Source organism: Taudactylus pleione, unplaced genomic scaffold (assembly GCF_031769625.1).
Source record: "Taudactylus pleione unplaced genomic scaffold, aTauple2 ptg000317l, whole genome shotgun sequence".
NCBI classification, from domain to species: Eukaryota; Metazoa; Chordata; class Amphibia; order Anura; family Myobatrachidae; genus Taudactylus; species Taudactylus pleione.
The window spans coordinates 1,460,845-1,480,000 of record NW_028284718.1 but is presented as its reverse complement, the minus strand read 5'-3'; the positions used below and the strand labels follow the sequence as shown (position 1 = coordinate 1,480,000).

The 19,156-nt window shown below is 42.0% G+C and overlaps 1 protein-coding gene and 1 pseudogene across 3 annotated transcripts in view; both read right to left on the bottom strand.

Annotated features, from left to right (window-relative positions):
• The window catches only part of LOC148509704 (5S ribosomal RNA), a 119-nt pseudogene extending 18 nt beyond the window's left edge, over positions 1 to 101 (bottom strand).
• PABPC1L (poly(A) binding protein cytoplasmic 1 like) overlaps positions 1 to 19,156 on the bottom strand; it is a 164,253-nt gene that overhangs the window by 54,823 nt on the left and 90,274 nt on the right. For 2 of the 3 annotated variants that reach the window (XM_088442778.1, XM_088442780.1), the window contains 2 exons: positions 15,572 to 15,694; positions 7,114 to 7,247 (listed from right to left, as the gene is read on the bottom strand). In XM_088442778.1, coding sequence (XP_088298904.1) covers positions 7,114 to 7,247; positions 15,572 to 15,694 — 257 coding nt within the window. The remainder of the gene's footprint in view (positions 1 to 7,113; positions 7,248 to 15,571; positions 15,695 to 19,156) is intronic. The other variant, XM_088442779.1, reaches the window with a different exon arrangement.

Below are 19,156 nucleotides of genomic sequence, written 5' to 3'. Positions count from 1 at the left end.
TTCCCTGAAGGTCTCCCATTCAAGTACTGGTCAGGCCCAACACTGCTTGGCTTCCAAGTTCAGCCGAGATTGGGCAGAACCAGTGTGGTATGGCTGTAACGAATTTCAAAACCTCCACAAGGATTGCACTGAGTTGCCGAGAGGATGTTATGTCTTATATCGGTCCCTGTATGTATCCTGGAGTTACCTAACTGGTAGAATTATATGAATGTATACATCTCATTTAGAAAAAAATTAGATATAGGACCAACAGTATGAAAAATGGTGACCAATAGGAAAACATGGAGCATAAGAAGTATGAGCCATACACGTAAAAAAAGAAATGTATACAAGAGTGAACAAAAAATATATGTATATATACCAAACGATATGTATACCACATGGGCAATCTGAACCAAAAAATAAGCAAATGAAAATTTTTTTCTTAATTTAAAAAAATAAAACTGAAAAGAAAAAAAGGGAAATAAAAACAACTGAAAAGACAAACATGTCAAAGAACAAAAAAACAGAATAGAAATGCGATTTATCTATTCTGTTTTTTTATTCTTAAGCTCCATGTTTTCCTATTGGTCACCATTTTTCATACTGTTGGTCCTATATCTAATTTTTTCCTATGTATTTCACGCGTCATCACGTTGGTGACGTCATCGCGCTCAGGTCGCGATGCTCGGGAGGCACACCAGGATGATGTCAGACTCTGGCCCCCGGCAGAATGGAGCATTACACAGCACCAATCACTTTGGACATACTGCTATAAAGGTATGCGTATTTGTTATCATTTTTGTGTTCTTGATAAAAGTCATGTGCGACTGAAACGTTGAACAAGGCAGACAAGGTTGTAATCCACAGCACTCACCATTCCTAGTTTTGGGGTGCAACATGGTATGTGACCACATTGTTTAAATAGAAATCACAGGGGCTCTGCACTCACCATAATAACTAATAATAAACATAATAAACAGTGGGGTTTTGGTTCATGAATTGATCAATGCATTTAAGCTTGCAGCCCATCGTCACGGGACCCCACTTTACTGCAAGTTCCTACTCTATTGCTCAGAATGATAACATGGACATAGCCATCACATTAGTGTTAAACTCAGGGTATGCTATCAAGGTTTAAAGCTCACAGCAACTAAGCTGACACAAGTTAGAGAACTAGTTAATAGGGGTGCATGAGAAAATGTGATCACAAAAATAATTAATTATAAAAATTAATCATAATAAACAAATATATATATATATATACACACACACACTAGCATTTGGAAGGCTCTGCAACAAAGTGAGTGCCGGTATTTTCGAGAGAGAATATATATATATATATATACACATACACACACACGAGTTCTCAGCACTCGATCGGTTCATACACTCTCCATACTTGTCAGGTGCCCTCCTTCAATGCTGGCATTGCACCTGACACATACAAGTAGCAAAAGATGGCAGCACTCCGGTCTAAGAGAGAAACAACTCCACGAATGTTGTTCTGCAAAGTATCAGCGCTTATTGCACTTTTGTCAAGCAACATATTACAAAGAAAATCACACTTACCAGTATAAATAGCCCTTATCCCACGTTGCTAGACGCCACTTCCTCATGTCCAGTCTGTCTGAGACATCCCACTGGAAGTGACGTCAGCAAGACCCATTACTAGGTAGCACAGAATAAGAAGTAGATAGATATATCTATATTGCACCCTGACTAAAATGCTAAGAGCATTGAAACGTTGATAAAGTTATTCGCCTGCAGATGTCATTTTTCTGCAAGTCTGAAAGACAAGGAAGCACCTGCTGTCATTTAATGTGCATTAGAGGAGTGCTACCTGCTTTGGAATTTTAATATATAACACACATGTACATATACACAAACACAGATCAGACATAACATTAAAACCACTGACAGAAGTGAATGAAATAGATTATTTTGTTACTATGGCGCCTGTCAAGGGGTGTAATATATTAAGCCGCAAGTGAACACTCCGTTTTTGACGTTAATGTGCTGGAAGCAGGAAAAATGAAAAAAATGGGCAAGCGTAAGGGTCTGAGCAACTCCATCAATAGTGAAGTTGTAACGGCTAAATGACTGGTTCAGAGCAACTCCAAAATGGCAGGTCTTGTGGGGTGTTCCCGGTATGCAGTGGTTAGTACCTACCGAAAGTGGTCGCAAGGAGGACAACCGGTAACAGGGTCATAGACGTCCAAGGATCATTGATGCGCGTTGGAACAAAGGCTAGCACGTCTCGTCTGATCCCACAGAAGAGCTGCTGTAGCACAAATTGCTGAAAACAGTTAACTCTGGCTACGATAGAAAGGCGTCAGAACACACAGAGCACTGTAGCTTGTTGCGTATGGGGCCATGTAGCGCCCAAGCTGACCCATGTCTACTCTGGAAAACTACTACAATGGGCACGTGTGCATCAGAACTAGACTATAGAGTAATGGAAAGTGGTGGCCTGCTCTGCTGAATCACGTGGACAGCTGGGTGCATATGCGTCCTTCAACTGGGGAAGAGAGGGCAGCAGGATGCAATAAGGATAGAAGGCAAGTCAGTGGAGGTAGTGATGCTCTAGGCCATAGGTCTTCAAACTTGGCCCTCCAGCTGCTGGGATGTGTAGTTCCACAGCAGCTGGAGGGCCAAGTTTGAAGACCCCTGCTCTAGGCAATGTTCAGTTGGGAAACCTTGAGCCCTGGAATTCATGTGGATGTTACTTTGACACGTACAATCTACGTGAACATTATTGCAGACAAAGTACACCCCTTTTTGGAAACTGTATTCCCTGATGGCAGTGGCCTCTTTCAGCAGAAAAATGGGCCCCTGCCACACTGCAAAAATTGTCCAAAGATGGTTTGAGGAACATGACAAAGTTCAAGGTGTTGACTTGGCTTCCAAATTCCCCAGATCTCAATCCGATTGAGCATCTGTTGGATGTGCTGGAAAGCAAGTCCAAGCCATGGAGGTCCCATCTTGCAACTTATAGGACTCAAAGATTCTGCTGCTAAAATCTTGGTGCCAGATACCACAAGATACCTTGCGCAGTCCATGCATTGACAGGTCGTTGTTATTTTGGCGGCACAAGGAGGACCTAAACAATATTGGTCAGGTGGTTTTAATATTATGGCTGATCAGTGCACATACAAAGAAATATACAAATATTATATATAATATATATATATATATTTATATATTGTGATAGGATCATTGGTAAAGTGGTCTGTGGCAGGTACATTTGCCCCAGATTCCTGTCTTATGTGTTTTAAACCCCCAGGAGAAAGTCTGCAGTATAGCAGGCTTGAGTTTCGGCTTTTTGAAAAGCCGGTTTGGGACCTGGGGGTTGTGGGTGAGAGGAGAGGGAGGGCTCCACCCATGGCCACTCCAGGTTTTGGTTCTCGCTGGTAACAGGCTTGTTAGGGTTTCCACCTGAGAGTGGCAATATATGCCTAGTGTGTTGAGGGCTGATTGTCTCACCTGGGAGAGCAGGCAGGGAGTTTGCTCAGAGACACTTGGAAACCTAACTGTGAGTGTTGTGCTGTGCTTTTGTTGCTGGCAAGGGCATTAGACCCTGCCAGGTACTGGTAGTGAGGGAACTACCTGTGAAGTTAGTGCCCCGACAGGGCCAGGATTTATGTTTATGTTTTCTTTATGTTATTTCTGACATTGTACAATAAAGACTGGCGCCGACCAGCTTGTGTGTGTGTGTGTGTGTGTGTGTGTGTGTGTGTGTGTGTGTGTAAGGAGTCCTCTACCCAGGAGAGGGACCCCCTAACCTAACTGTGTCACAATATATACATACACACACACAATAAATATGCTGTAGAAAAACAAGTTTTTTTTTTTTTTTTTTTTTTAAATAAACAGAATGAACTCTACTTAGATATATTTCTTATAATTTAAGAAAATGTAAAAGACAAAATGATAGCCCATGTATGCTTTCTTATGTTATGGTCTAACAGTTGCTTGAAAACAGTCTGTGGACTTTTACATTTTTTTTTCACTTTAATGTTTACACTGATTGTCGGTTATCAAGGTCATACTGTGATACATAGGGTAGATATCCCTAGAACACTGCTTGCCCTATGCATCTAATCATCACCTGGATGCCCAGTAGGACACCTGGGCAGTACATCCTGTCTCTCATCGTGTACATACCGCGGTTGATTACCACGGTATGTACCTAGAATATCGCAAAGGACCACTCTCCTGATAAGAGCTGTCCTTTGTGATGCCCCCGGAGAGAGGGACTTCCGGACTTAACACTCAGAAGTCCCTCTGGCGTCCCTCTAAGCATCCCGAAAAAGAAACCCATAGGCTTCTATTGGGTAATGCCACCTGAAGATGGTGTTACTCATTAGGACGAAGCACGGGAATGCATCACATTCCGTGGCTTAGTACATATGGGGTACGTGGAAAACTGAAAACTGCATTTTCTGGGCTTTTACCACATTTCCCTCTTTAGTACATCCCACCCCTGATCAATATACATATACAGTCAGGTCCATAAATATTGGGACATTGACAGAATTTTCATATTTTGGCCTCTATTCACCACCACAATGGCTTTGAAATGAAACAAACAAGATGTGCTTTAACTGCAGACTTTCAGATTTAATTTGAGGGTAATTACATTCAAATCAGGTGAACGGTGTAGGAATTACAACGGTTTCTATATGTGCCTCCCACTTTTAAGGGGCCAAAAGTAATGGGACTATCAACTCAAAAGCTATTTCATGGACAGGTGTGGGCTATTCCCTCATTATTTCATTATCAATTAAGCAGGTAAAAGGTCTGGAGTTGATTCTAGGTGTGACATTTGCATTTAGAATCAGTTGCTGTCGACTCTCAATATGAGATCCAAAGAGCTGTCACTATCAGAGAAGCAAGCCATCATTAGGCTGAAAAATCAAAACAAACCCATCAGAGAGATAGCAGAAACATTAGGTGTGGCCAAATCAACTGTTTGGAACATTCTTAAAAAGAAAGAAAGCACCGGAGAGCTCAGCAACACCAAAAGACCCGGAAGACCACGGAAAACAACTGTGGTGGATGACAGAAGAATTATTTCCCTGGTGAAGAAAAACCCCTTCACAACAGTTGGCCAAATCAAGAACACTCTCCAGGACGTAGGTGTATATGTGTCAAAGTCAACAATCAAGAGAAGACTTCACAAGAGTGAATATAGAGGGTTCACTACAAGATGTAAACCATTGGTGAGCCACAAAAACAGGAAGACCAGATTAGACTTTGCCAAACAACATCTAAAAAAGCCATTACAGTTCTGGAACAACATCCTATGGACAGATGAGACAAAGATCAACTTGTACCAGAGTGATGGGAAGAGAAGAGTATGGAGAAGGAAAGGAACTGCTCATGATCCAAAACATACCACCCATCAGTGAAGCATGGTGGTGGTAGTGTCATGGTGTGGGCATGTATGGCTGCCAATGGAACTGGTTCCCTTGTATTTATTGATGATGTGACTACTGACAAAAGCAGCAGAATGAATTCTGAAGTGTTTCAGGCAATATTATATGCTCATATTCAGTCAAATGCTTCAGAACTCATTGGACGGTGCTTCACAGTGCAGATGGACAATGACCCGAAGCATACTGCATAAGCAACCAAGGAGTTTTTTAAGGCTAAAAAGTGGAATGTTATGCAATGGCCAAGTCAATCCCCTGACCTGAATCTGATTGAGCATGCATTTCACTTGATGAAGACAAAACTGAAGGGAAAATGCCCCAAGAACAAGCAGGAACTGAAGACATTTGCAGTAGAGGCCTGGCAGAGCATCACCAGGGATGAAACCCAGCCTCTGGTGATGTCTATGCGTTCCAGACTTCAGGCTGTAATTGCCTGCAAAGGTTTTGCAGCAAAGTATTAAAAAGTGAAAGTTAGATTTAGGATTGTTTAGTTTGTCCCATTACTTTTGGCCCCTTAAAAAGTGGGTGGCACATATAGAAACTGTTGTAATTCCTACACCGTTCACCTGATTTGGATGTAATTACCCTCAAATTAAATCTGAAAGTCTGCAGTTAAAGCACATCTTGTTTGTTTCGTTTCAAAGCCAATGTGGTGGTGAATAGAGGCCAAAATATGAAAATTCTGTCAATGTCCCAATATTTATGGACCTGACTGTATATGTTGGGCACTGTGGAATAGGTCCCGATGTAACTGACGGCAATGATTAAGGATTTGTACAAATTACAAAAAATAGGTGGGCAAAGTTTCAGTCTGCGAAACAGGAAGATGTGGCGACTGTCTCAGCAACTATACTAGCTTGGCTGGTGGGTTAACGGAGCTTCTTTTCAAGGAACTAGGGGCCTGATTCAGAGCCGCTCGTAAGCGGCCGCTCGTTCGTTCCGGATGCGTACGGATCGTAACACCAGTCAGTGCGTCTGAAAATCGTTTGTTCGCTAAATAGCGAATGCCTGCTATTTTGAGTGACATGAAGAGGCGTATGTGGGTGGTAACGGGAAGGTGCTTGAAAACGGGGAGTGGAGATCCGAACGCAGGCGTGCTTAAAGGTCAAAACGGACGTTTTATGGGTGTGCATAATTAATACAGCAGCGTCATTGACCACGTCACTGGGTTATTTTATAGTCAGAACTGCTCGCATGATTGCGGTAGGAAAAACCAACCACAAGAATAGCGAGCAGTTCATACGCTGGTCGATGTGCTCGATTAATCTAATAAATAGCGGACATGACGTAGGATGCGGGCGGCCAGGGGGCGTAGTTTTCCAAAAAACGACCACATGTTTGGTTCGCTCGTTCAGACCTAGAGGTGTGAACAGACCGCAAAGAGCGAACGGTTCATTTGAATAGCCACCCCTTTTTTCTGAACGAGTGAGCGCAAATAGCATCCGGCTCTGAATCAGGCCCTATGACTTGCATTGATGGCTAGCTAAATCTTCCCCACAACCCTACCTCTCTCCCCTAAGTGACATTTTTGTGTACCCCTGAATATCACAGGAAGTACCCCAGGTTGAAAACCTCTGTTCATCACAACCTTCTAGCTTTAATAAAAAAAAAATAGGGTGTTATCTGAAAAATCTGGTTCATCAAAGAATACTGCAAGACAGTAAGAATATAGATAAAAACAGATTTAATACAGTGCCTGTTGGAAGTGTGCAGTACTTCCCATTGGCTGTACATTCCTCACTGAGCAGGAATACTTGTACTGTGGCATTGTGCGTATGACCGATGGATTAACCTGGGTCCGAGCGCCAGCTGTCTGGGTGCCAATATTTGCTGGGGTGGAAATAAAAGGAGATAAAAGGGAAAATTACTTTGTCTGAAAATATATATCTATAAGACTCAGTACAAAGAATACAGCACATAAATAATATTACAGCAGGAATGTACCAAAGTTATTTCAAAACTTTTTTATATTTACGGGTCTTTTTTTTTTTCTTTCAAGGGGTTACCACAATGTGGAGTTAGCAAAATGTGGGACCACTTTTCTGTCATTTTTGAGATCTGTAATAGTTACAGTGCAGGCTTTAGAGATGCATCACTACCTTGTAATTTAAGTCAGGTATAATTCTAAAAAGACATCTTTTAAGACATCTAGAGATCCCAACAAGCTAAAATATTCTGAATGACGATTTCTGCTAAAGAACAGTGAGTCCTTATATGCACAATACAGGAATATGTCGTTTTGACCTATTTTCTCCTCAAGAAACTATTAAGTCAAATGCCTAATAGAAAGTAGAAGAAAGAAGGTGCTCTGACCTGCATCAAGACAACACAAGATAACAAGTTAGATCATAGTTCTCAACCTTGACCCTCCAGTTTTAATAAGGATTTGTCTGTGGAAGCAGGTGGGATAATTACTGACATAGAGTAACTCACCTGTGTAAAATTAAAGACATCCACAAAATATGACCTGTTGATGGTGGATTGGACTTAGACCACATGTGAATTTCAAGGCTTAATAGTTTTATATAAAAAGGGGGAAAGGAAGCAGTCGTGTCTTTTGATGGTCATGGCATTTGATTCTGTAGAATGGCATTACCTGTGGGACTTTCAGGTTTAGGGTAAATTTATTGTAATCTTATTCTTTTGTATGACTTTGCATAAATGGTTAGGTCTTTGTTTTCCAGCGAGCACCAGCATATATCCCCTCCATCCCCTCTTATTAAGGGAATCATTTTAAAAAAGTGTTTACATTTTGTATGCCCCCGATCTACAGTATATATTTTTATATATTCTTGTTGTCTATATCCCCTCCATGTCTATTCTCTCCTCCTTGATCTGGAGAAGAAAAAGGACCCCGAATTAAGCTTGGGACTTTGTGTAGGCCTAGGTTCTTGGAAGATCTTGCACTTCCTAAGCTCAAATTCTACTATTTTGTCTCCCAATTCACACATATGCGGGGGTGGGTTTTGTACAGAGATTCAGGAACTACATTCACTTTTAGTACAGCAGGAGGTGGGTTTGGATCTAGAGACCCCTTTGTGATACTCTGACATTGATGGAGGGTGGCTCTCTTTCTATTAATTTTGGTGTTTTCTACCTTGGCTACCCTATTCTAGGATGACATGCTGAATTATTTTGAATTTGGAGAAGTTTAAACCCCTGGTACTTCCTTCTGCAGCATGCCTTACAGACTCAATTTGCCTCTGAGGCGCTTGTGATTGATCCCTATAGCGTTCGTCGGGGAAAGAGCAAAATTTTTATCCATTAACTATGTACTTGCTTGAGGATTCGTTTATTAAGAGATACTCTTCCCTTTATGACCCTCTACAAGTTGTACCTGACAAGGTGTGGGGCGTTTCCTGGCCCGGGACCCAAAATTTTGATGTTTTGTTCCCCGAGCCACTTAGTTATCACTTTTGCCTTATGGCAAGGTACTCCATCGTGCTTTACTGTTGGCATCACAGAGGACTGATGGTAGCACTCACCTTTCCTTCTCCGGACAAGCGTTTTTCCAGATGCCTAAAATATTCTGAAAGGGGATTTCTCAGAGAAAATAACTTTACCCCAGTCTTCAGCAGTCCAATCCCTTACTTTTGCAGAATATTAGTCTGTCCCTGATGTTTTTCCTGGAGAGAAGTGGCTTCTTTGCTGCTCTTCACACCAGTCATCCTGGGACCATTCATGTGTGGGGTTAGTTCTCAGCCAAGGGAGGGGGCTCACACACAATTCTGCCTAAGAACACAGCCATGAATAAAGAATGGTACCAACTAGGGGTGAGCGGGTTCGGATTTCTGAAATCCAAACCCCCCCGATCAGAGTCAGGCTCGACTTTTCCCGCCCGACTCGAATCTGAAATCGAGGCAAAACGTCATCATCCCGCCTTCCGGGTCTCGCGGGTTTTGGATCTTATATAAGGTACCCGCGTCGGCGCCATTTTCTCACTCGGCTGTAGACAGTGAAGAGGGAGGGTGGGAGTTAGGGCTGGCTGGGCTGTGTAGTGTAGTGTTGTGCTGCTGTTGTCCATAGGGGCTGTGTCCACTCCTCCAAAGTCCATAGGGGCTGGCTGGACTGTGTTGTGCAGTCAGTTGTCCATAGGGGCTGTGTCCACTCCAAAGTCCTGTGCAGTGTCCCAGTCCTAAAGGGGTGCTGTATTGTTGTCCAGGGGGTGCTCTGTCCATCAGGGGTGCTCCCCCCAAGTGCAAAAAAAAACAATTATTTTCTGTGTTTGTGAATTGTGTGCACAGTAGCCGCACGTGCATCAACAAAGTAGTGCCAAGCGTGCGCCTGTGTCATAAGTAAAGGGCCGGCTGGCTTGACAGTTAAAGGGTGCTGTAACCCCCAAAGTACACACCACACAAAATAAAAAATATTTTCTGTGTTTGTGAATTGTGTGCACAGTAGCCGCACGTGCATCAACAAAGTAGTGCCAAGCGTGCGCCTGTGTCATAAGTAAAGGGCCGGCTGGCTTGACAGTTAAAGGGTGCTGTAACCCCCAAAGTACACACCACACAAAATAAAAAATATTTTCTGTGTTTGTGAATTGTATGCACTGTGGCTGCACGTGCATCAACAAAGGAGCAGTGCCAAGTGTGCGCCTGTGTCCCATAAGTAAAGGGCCAGCTGGCTCATTTCTTAAAGGGTGGTGTAACCCACAAAGTGCACTAGTGTCCAACAAAAATAAAAAATTATTTTCTGTGTTTGTGTGCACCTTAGCCTCACGTATATATATCAATATAACATAAATGGAGGACCAAACTTTCTCCGATAAAAATAAAATAGGGAAAGATCAAGAACCACTTCCTCCTAGTGCTGTTGCTGCTGCTGGGAGTTGTTCATCCTCCTCGCTAGGACTGTTGGAGGGTCAATAGTTTAGTAAAAGTAGTGGTGTTCCTACTTCCTCTCTGGGATGATGAAGTACGACAGCAGTCATCCTGAAGCAAAACGAGGCCTTGACTGCTATGTTGGTGTCAGACGTGCGTCCGGTATCCGCCATTAGTGCATTGGGATTTAGACAATTGATGGAGGTAGTGTGTCCCCGGTTCCAAATCCCATCTAGATTCCACCTGCATCCTCAAAGCAGCAGCGACAAGCGTGCGTCTGTCTGTTAAAGAGTGGTGTAACCCTCAAAGTGCTCCAAAAAATAAAAAAAAATTTTTTGTGTTTGTGACTTGTGTGCGATGTAGCCGCACGTGCATCAATACAGTAGCAGCGCCAAGCGTGCGCCTGTGTCATAAGTCAAGGGCCGGTTTGGACATCTGGTCCGGACTGAAGGACGTGCCAACAGTTTCTGACAAGTCTACTGTCACTGCATATGATACTGTCCTCAAAAGCAGCAGCGACAAGCGTGCGTCTGTCTGTTAAAGGGTGGTGTAACCCCCAAAGTGCACTCCAACCAAAATAAAATCTTCTTTTTTTCTGTGTTTGTGTGTGAAATGTATGCGCAGTAGCCGCACCTGCATCCTCAAAGCAGCAGCGACAAGCATGCGTCTGTCTGTTAAAGGATTACATCGGTGACAGCATCCAAGTAGGCATGTCAGACAGTCCGTACCTGTACTGGCAGGAAAAAGAGGCAATTTGGAGGCCCCTGTACAAACTGGCTCTATTTTACCTGAGTTGCCCCCCCTCCAGTGTGTACTCCGAAAGAGTGTTTAGTGCAGCCGGGAACCTTGTCAGCGAAAGGCGTAAGAGATTGCTTCCACAAAATGTGGAGAAGATGATGTTCATAAAAATTAATTATCAACTCTTCCAGGGAGACCAGCCTCCAGAACGTACAGAGGGATCTGTGGTGGTGGATTCCACCGGGGACGAATTAATACTCTGTGAGGATGAGGATGTACACAACACTGAAGAGAGTGAGGAATCGGTGAATGAGGAGGATGAGGACGACATCTTGCCTCCGTAGAGCCAGTTTGTGCAGGGACAGATTAATTGCCAGCTTGTTTTGTGGGGGCCCAAGCGAACCAATCATTTCAACCACAGTCGTGTGGCAGACCCTGGCGCTGAAATTATTGGTTTGTTAAAGTGTGCATGTCCTGTTTATACAACATAAGGGTGAATGGGAGGGCCCAAGGACAATTCCATCTTGCGCCTCTTTTTTTTCTTTGCATTATGTACTATTTGGGGCCTAGTTTTTCAAACTGCCATCCTGTCTGCCACTGCAGTGTCACTCCTAAATAGGCCACGTGTTTGTGCCGCCCACTCGTGTCGCTTAGCATAGTCATCCAGCTACCTCGGTGCAACCTTTTGGACATAAAAACACTATTGTGAGGTGTGAGGTGTTCAGAATAGAGTGGAAATTAAGGTTATTGAGGTTAATAATAGCATAGGAACAAAAAAAACAACACATTGTGATTTTAGCTGTTTTCATGCTTTTTTTAAAAAAAATTCAGATCCAAAACACAAAACCCAGAACCCAAAACACGGAAGGGTGGTTTTGGCAAAACCAATCCAGATCCAAAACACGAAGAAAGATCCAGATCCAAAACACAAAACACGAAAAGTGGCCAGTGCACACCCCTAGTACCAACACATCCTCCAAGAGCAACTTCTTCCAACCATCCAAGAGCAGTTTGGTGACAAACAATGCCTTTTCCAGCATGATGGAGCACCTTGCCATAAGGCAAAAGTGATAACTAAGTGGCTCGGGGGAACAAAACATCAAAATTTTGAGTCCATGGCCAGGAAACTCCCCAGACCTTAATCCCATTGAGAACTTGTGGTCAATTCTCAAGAGGTGGGGGGACAAAAACCCACAGATTCTGACAAACTCCAAGCATTGATTAGGCAAGAATAGGCAGCCATCAGTCACTATGATGCCCAGAAGTTGATTGCCAGGGCGAATTGTAGGGGTCTTCAAAAAGAAGGGTCAACTCTGCAAATATTGACTCTTGGCATAAACTTAATGTAATTTTCAATAAAAGCCTTTGACACTTATGACATGCTTGTAATTTAACTTCAGTATACCATAGTAACATCTGACAAAGGTCTAAAAAGACTGAAGAAGCAAAGTTTGTGAAAACCAATACTTGTGTCATTCTCAAAACTTTTGGCCATGGCTGTATAACATAGCATTTCACATGCAGATACACCTGCAGATGCACAGAGAATATAGACATGCTGTGTGAATAAGACGCATTTGAAGGTAAAAAGTTGCATGAAAGATGCTTGGTGCTAAGGCACACAGAGCTCCCGCTTTATGTGTAGCACAACTTGTAGCGCATGGAGGATAGACGTATGTGGACACATCTGTATATTGGATTTCCTATGTCAGTTGGGCTTTTTTTGGGGTACAGACTGATTTCCCAAAATGTGGAGACATTTTTGCAGGTTTCGCCATGAAAATTTTTCGCACATATGCATTTTCACCTGTTCTGCAATAGGATTTGCCTAAAAACGGGAGTGCGCATTGCCGGAATAGGCACCAAAACCGGCGGTGTGATAAATTCGACGGCGATAATTTATCGCGGCTAATTGGATACCGTCCGGTGTGTATTACAAGAAATCTAAATAACTGCTACATACTAATTGAGATGGTTAGCTGTTTGCTTTGATTACATGTTTTAAATATTGTGCTGACTGCGATAAATGTTTATTAAAAAGGCATATGAAATTATATTATTGTGATATTTACTACTAATTGTTTTATATGATAAATAAAATAAATTATTTATACAGTCTATGTAAGTGTATTTCATTACACCAGCGCAGATTATTTTAATTTCTAGCTTTTCTTTCTTTATGAGGTTGACAATTCCTCATTATCTCCTGCAGGTGTGATTGATAAGGTACACTTTACATTATCTGTGTGACAGCAGGCGCTTAGTTTGTTTTATTCATAGTTTGCCACTGCCGGTAACACCTGTAGACTAAAATCAGGAGAAATAGAAGCAGAGGGGTCTGCTGAGTGGAGAGCAGTGCAGCAAATGTAGTAGGTACAGGACAGTCCAACTCACTCTGCTACACACCACGATCTGATCCAGCTATATTTAACGGCAGGATAAAACATCAGAGGACAGGGTAGCCGAGGTCCTATCACCGGATAGAATAGAGAGCAGCAGGTAAGTTCAATCAGACCCAGAGTACAGCCAAGACTATTGCAGGTTAAGAGCAAGAGACACGACCAGCCCAGCACAGAGCAGGACGCAGAGATCTTCTCAATGGTGGGCGTATTGACTCACCAACGGGAGCTGTCGAAAACTCACAAAATCACCAGCCCAATCAGACGTTTGCACCAAGAGGACTCAAGCCCAAGGGTCCTGAGAGTCCGTAGCCAGCAACGGAAGAGCGGCAGATGACCAGTGAGAAAGCCGGCCCTGACAGGAGGTTAAGCCCACGCACTGGATGGGCAAGGCTAGAAGTCTCCCAAAAGGTACACATCATCAATGACAGCTACAGGAGACCCACAAATAGGCTCACAAGCGTTCGTAAGAGTGCAGACTCCGAGTGAGGCTCCAAACACGGCACCATCATCAAGGCAGAATCATTATACCAGATAATCGAGCTGGAGAGCAAGAAGATGTGCATCCTACTCCCTGCCTGTCCCAATCAGGCCCTTAGTCATTTAAAAGCATAGATCTTCTAAAGCTGTAGTTGGGACGGCACCAGCAACACATTTAAGTTACTTAAAGATGTGTTTTTGATACCATGGGCAATTGTATCACAAAAAAGTTCACACAGGCACAATCAGAAATACAGGGAAAAAGCTTGACACCAATCACATGGAACCTTTGCGGTTGAAAATAAATTAGCAATGAGCAGTTCAGTTTTGGCTCAGATGTTCCCGACAAGTTCGGATCTCAGAACGAGGCAAAATATCTTTCACTGACATCCGTGCCGAGATGTCCGTGAAAGATGACGTTTTGCCTCATGATCAGAACCAATACCGAACCGCTCATCTCTAAATTTGAGGGTTGCAGGCTTTTCTTAGAGATTTGGAAATATTTCAAGTGTTTCCGTTTCTATGTGGCGATATTAAATTAAACTAAATTGGTATAGCTAAGTGTCTTTGAGGAGGGCACATAAAAAAAAAATTATCTTTTAGAAGAAAAGTAGCCTACGCAATGTTTGAGACAGATCCATGAAAAACAAAACTACAATAATTGATTGAAATACAACCATGTAAATTTAAAAGGGACACTGCCACCAAATTTAACAGAATGCTAAAACTTCTTTGATTAAATTGTGTATATTATTATATACATTTTATGTATGTTTACATGTGATAGCTCGTTATGGCTCTCTACACATTTTTTCTCTAGATCTTTAAGATCTCACTTCAGGGCAACTCAAACAATGTCGCTGCCCTATTATTTTAGATTATTGCTGTGCTGTAGTAAAGTAAAAATATCTGAAAAGAGATGAATTTTGGCTTCACTAAGTGCCCACCATTAATGTTCTTAGAATAATCTAGTAGAGAGAAAAAATATTGTTACTTCTGTTTCTGTGACTAGGAAGAGAAAGGAAAAGGGGACAGTAAGTTACCTCAACTTTTATTTTTAAATATGTGGTATGTCTGCATAAATATATAGGTGGTAAGACAAGCGCCAGATTCCCTAGGTGAGCAGGACTTAGCAAGTAAAGTCCTAGGCTTACCAGCTTGAGTGCAATCTAAGTGAGAAAACTAAAGCGGTCCTTTGGTCCCAGTGGTAGATGTATGAATTGGATGTTTCTCCATCGACAGCAACCGACACAATCGGTATGCCTTCTGCCTATTCTTTAATATGTGTTAATACATTTATTTATAATGTACTTTTCTAAGTTTATTTTAAATTGCACCAGTTTTTTATTTTTTTTTGCTTTATTACAAAATCAAATATTTGAAGTCTCCCCTTTATAATACACTTCCACAAACACTTTAAAAAAAAAACAAAAAAAACAACACATAAGAAAATATATAAGATTTTGGTCTTTAATTATTGATCACCCCTAGTACGGTGCTTTCCAGTTCATACGGCCAAGCAGCACTGTAACAAGTTAGAAATCGATGTGTCTTAAGAACTATTGCTGTGCAACTAGCCCAAAAAAGTAGACATATTTAGAATAAAAACAAGAGTAGTGAACTTAAATTAAATTAGTAAAAGTGGACGAGTAGTACAACTAAAAACGTAAATAAAATAAGATAGCAGCTCTTTAAAATAACTACCACCGCCTCTTACCGACTCGCTGACTCTGTGGACAAACTCGGGGCACCTGTGTTGAAGCTTGCTTCATCGTACTAATGTTAGAATTAATACGTCGGGGAGGAACGGTCCTTAGTATAGGCGTAGGTGGATGATACTCTGCAGCCACACAAAGTTTCATGAAAGAGAAGACAAATTAAACATTAATATCTGATATTACAGCCATTTTGAAACCAGAACTTCCTAAGTTTATAAGTCACATAGTTCATATGACATGAGGCAATTTCTAAATTCTAAAACTGTATATGAATGCTTGTAATCCAAGGAAAGTTAATTTAGAAAGCAGCTGAAAATTGTAACTTCCAAGTACTGGGAAAGACACAAGACTATAACAATTTTTCGTCCTTGGGTAGCAAGTGCTGTTTAATTGCTTATGTCTCAAAAATACAGAAAATAGTATTTATTCCCCTCAAACTTTGCTTTTGGGAGCAGGACATTTTATACTTTGAAATGTAACTGTTTCAGATGAGAAAAGTGCAAATTTGCATTTTCTTTTACACAATGTGAGACAAAATCAACATACGTATGAAAATGTACATTTTAAGTTGTGCAAACATGACCACAAAACAAATAGAAGTGAGTAGCTTTTCGAGATTTACGATTATACAGTACATCACTTTCACAAAACCGATGTGGTCTTCCATCATGTTCTGGTTATACGGTCCTTGGTAGCAGTGCTCAAACTTCAGTATATCCTGGTGGAAGAGCTCGCCTTGCTCCTCCGTGTACGCTCCCATGTTCTCCTTGAATTTCTCAAGATGAGCATCAAGAATATGGATTTTGAGAAACATCCTGCACCCCTTTGTGTGGAAGTTAGTCACCAAAGTCTCAACCAACTTCACATAGTTTTCAGCCTAGTGATTACCTAGGAAGCCCCGAACCACTGCAATACAGCTGGTCCAAGCAGCTTTCTCCTTCTGAGCGAGCATCTTTGGGAATTCCTTGCACTGCAGGATCTTCTTAATCTGTGGTCCCACAAAACACCAGTTTTGACCTCAGACAGCTTAGGGAAGAAGCCTTGAAGGTACTTGAAGGCTGCCGAATCCTTATCTAGAGCTCTAACAAAATTGTTTCATAAGCGGCATCAGCACCTTCCTGGAATCCACTAGTAACTCCCACTTGATGTTATTCGTCCCCACACAGAACCCTGCCCATTGTGGCCAGTGTCGTCTGTTGTAGTGTGCAAGGGTGTCCCTGCTGTCCTAAATGGCAAATAAAGCAGGGAAACTTGGTAAAACCATCTTGGGAGACCCATTAGGAATCCCACCATTTTGAAGTCTCCAATGACCACCTAGCCGTACTCATCATATTGTAAGGCTTCTAGCAAGATACAGTCACAGTGTTATTGGGCTCTTCTCTGACAGAGTTGGACTGCTCGGCAGCCCCTGCGTTGCAACTGCTCTGAAGTATCAGAAATGTCCTGTAAAATAGGAACATTTCAAAATTTCTCTGACCAGGTCACAAAAGCATAGTTGGTTGGGAATAACTTGCATTTCTATACTCTTGGGGTAGAGGCAATTAGGAAATAACACTTCAAACCCAAGGACAAACAAAAAAAATAAAATGTTACATGGTGTAAACGTTGCATTTGTAGGTGGTCAATTTTGTAATCCAGTGTATACCAATAATAGACAGGCCTGCAACTTTGAATATGGATTATAATTGAGCCCACAACCTACAAGGAGTTAGAGCAGGTCTGACCATAAAATACCACAGTTGGGAAACTGAAAATAAAACTCAGCGGTACAGAAGCATCACAGCTTGAAACTAATTACTGAAATGTGTAAATACTACAGCATCCATTTAGTTAAAAACTGCTGTGACAAGACAAATGTATATTTTTTTTAAATATTAATTTATAAAACTGAATAAACGTACACCATGCTGTACAGAAAACAATTTTTAACTAACTCATTGCACAGGTCAAATCAAAAAAGTAGATTGCTATATTGCTACATTTTTTAACTCTGTGTACAGTGAAAAATATTTTATAGAATTAAACAGATGTTTGAGATTTTGAAGTACCGATGGGCACATTTAACTCATTGCAAGAAAATTATAACAATGACTTAAAGGGATAACAGAGCAAAACTATTACAAGCTGGATAATCTACTGCTCTCCAGAAATATGTAAATTGCACTCTAAAGACAAAATTGCTGTCATAATGAATGAACCATCAATAGCTTCACAAATGGAATACATTTGATAAAAACAAACATAAAAAAAGAATGCAGACATACTCAATGACAGAGAGCAATTCACAAAGATATGCCAAGGGTGCAAAGGCAAGTAAGATCTTCGGATAAAAATTAAGAGTTATGGTAGACTTACCTTTGTTAACTCTATTTCTTTAAAGTCCATAGGATCCACAGGGATACCATGGGGATCTGTGTGGTTGGAGTGATACAGACACCAAACAGTTAAGCTTTAGCTCCCAGGATGCCTTGGTCCTGCTCCACATATACCCGGCCCCCAGCCACAGACAGACAGTTTTGTAAACAAGCCCAAGGCAGGAGCAGTAAAAAAGAGAAGGAAGAACATTACTCTCAAGAAACACTCTCCCAGAAAATGAAGCAATCCGTGATCAAGAGAAAAAAATAAATACCCAATAAGGCCAGGTGCGTCAGGGTGGGCACCCTGTGGAACCTATGGACTACGAAGAAATAAATAGGAGTTAACAAAGATAAGTCTACCTCAACTCTTAATTTCTTCTTCAGGGTCCATAGGGGATCCACAGGGATACCATGGGGATGTCCCATAGCAGTTTCCCTAAGGGTGGGGACGATCCTGAGCAGAAAGGAGAATCCGACACTCAAAGGAAGTATCCTGAGAGGCAAAAGGTATCAAAGGCGCAGAACCTGAGAAAGGTGTGGATGGAAGACCACGTGGCCACCTTGCACAATTGTGCAGCAGAGATGCCACGTCGAACCGCCCACGAGGGTCCCACAGACTGAGTAGAATGTGCTGTAACCCTGTTTGGAACAGGAATATCAGATTGCATGTAGGTCTGAGAGACTGTCATGCAGAGCCAATGAGCCAGAGTCTGTTTGTTAGCTGGCGAGGCGCTTGTGAAAGCCATACAACACAAAAAGGGAATCTTATTTCCTCATGGAATTTGTATGATCCACGTACATCCGAAAGAGCACGAACCACATCTAAGGAAGATTCATCTGCAGAAAAATCCGAGGACTGGAAGGCCAGAACCACAATCTCTTCATTCAAATGGTACTGGGATACTACTTTAGGGAGGTATGGAGGACAGCTCTGCCCGGATGAACGATAAAAAATGGAGAGCGACAGGAGAGCACTGCCAAATCAGATAGCCTGCAGGCAGAGAAAATAGCGAGGAGAAAGAACATCTTCGTTGTCAGCCACTTGAGGTCTACAGAGTCCAGAGGTTCAAACAGAGGAGCCTGTAGAGCCCTGAGAACCAAGGACAAATGCCACGGAGCTACCGGAGGGACAATAGGAGGCTGAAGACTGAGAACCCCCTGAAAGAATGTTCTAACATCAGGCAGGGAAGCAATCCTTCGCTGGAACTAAATTGACAGAGCAAAAAC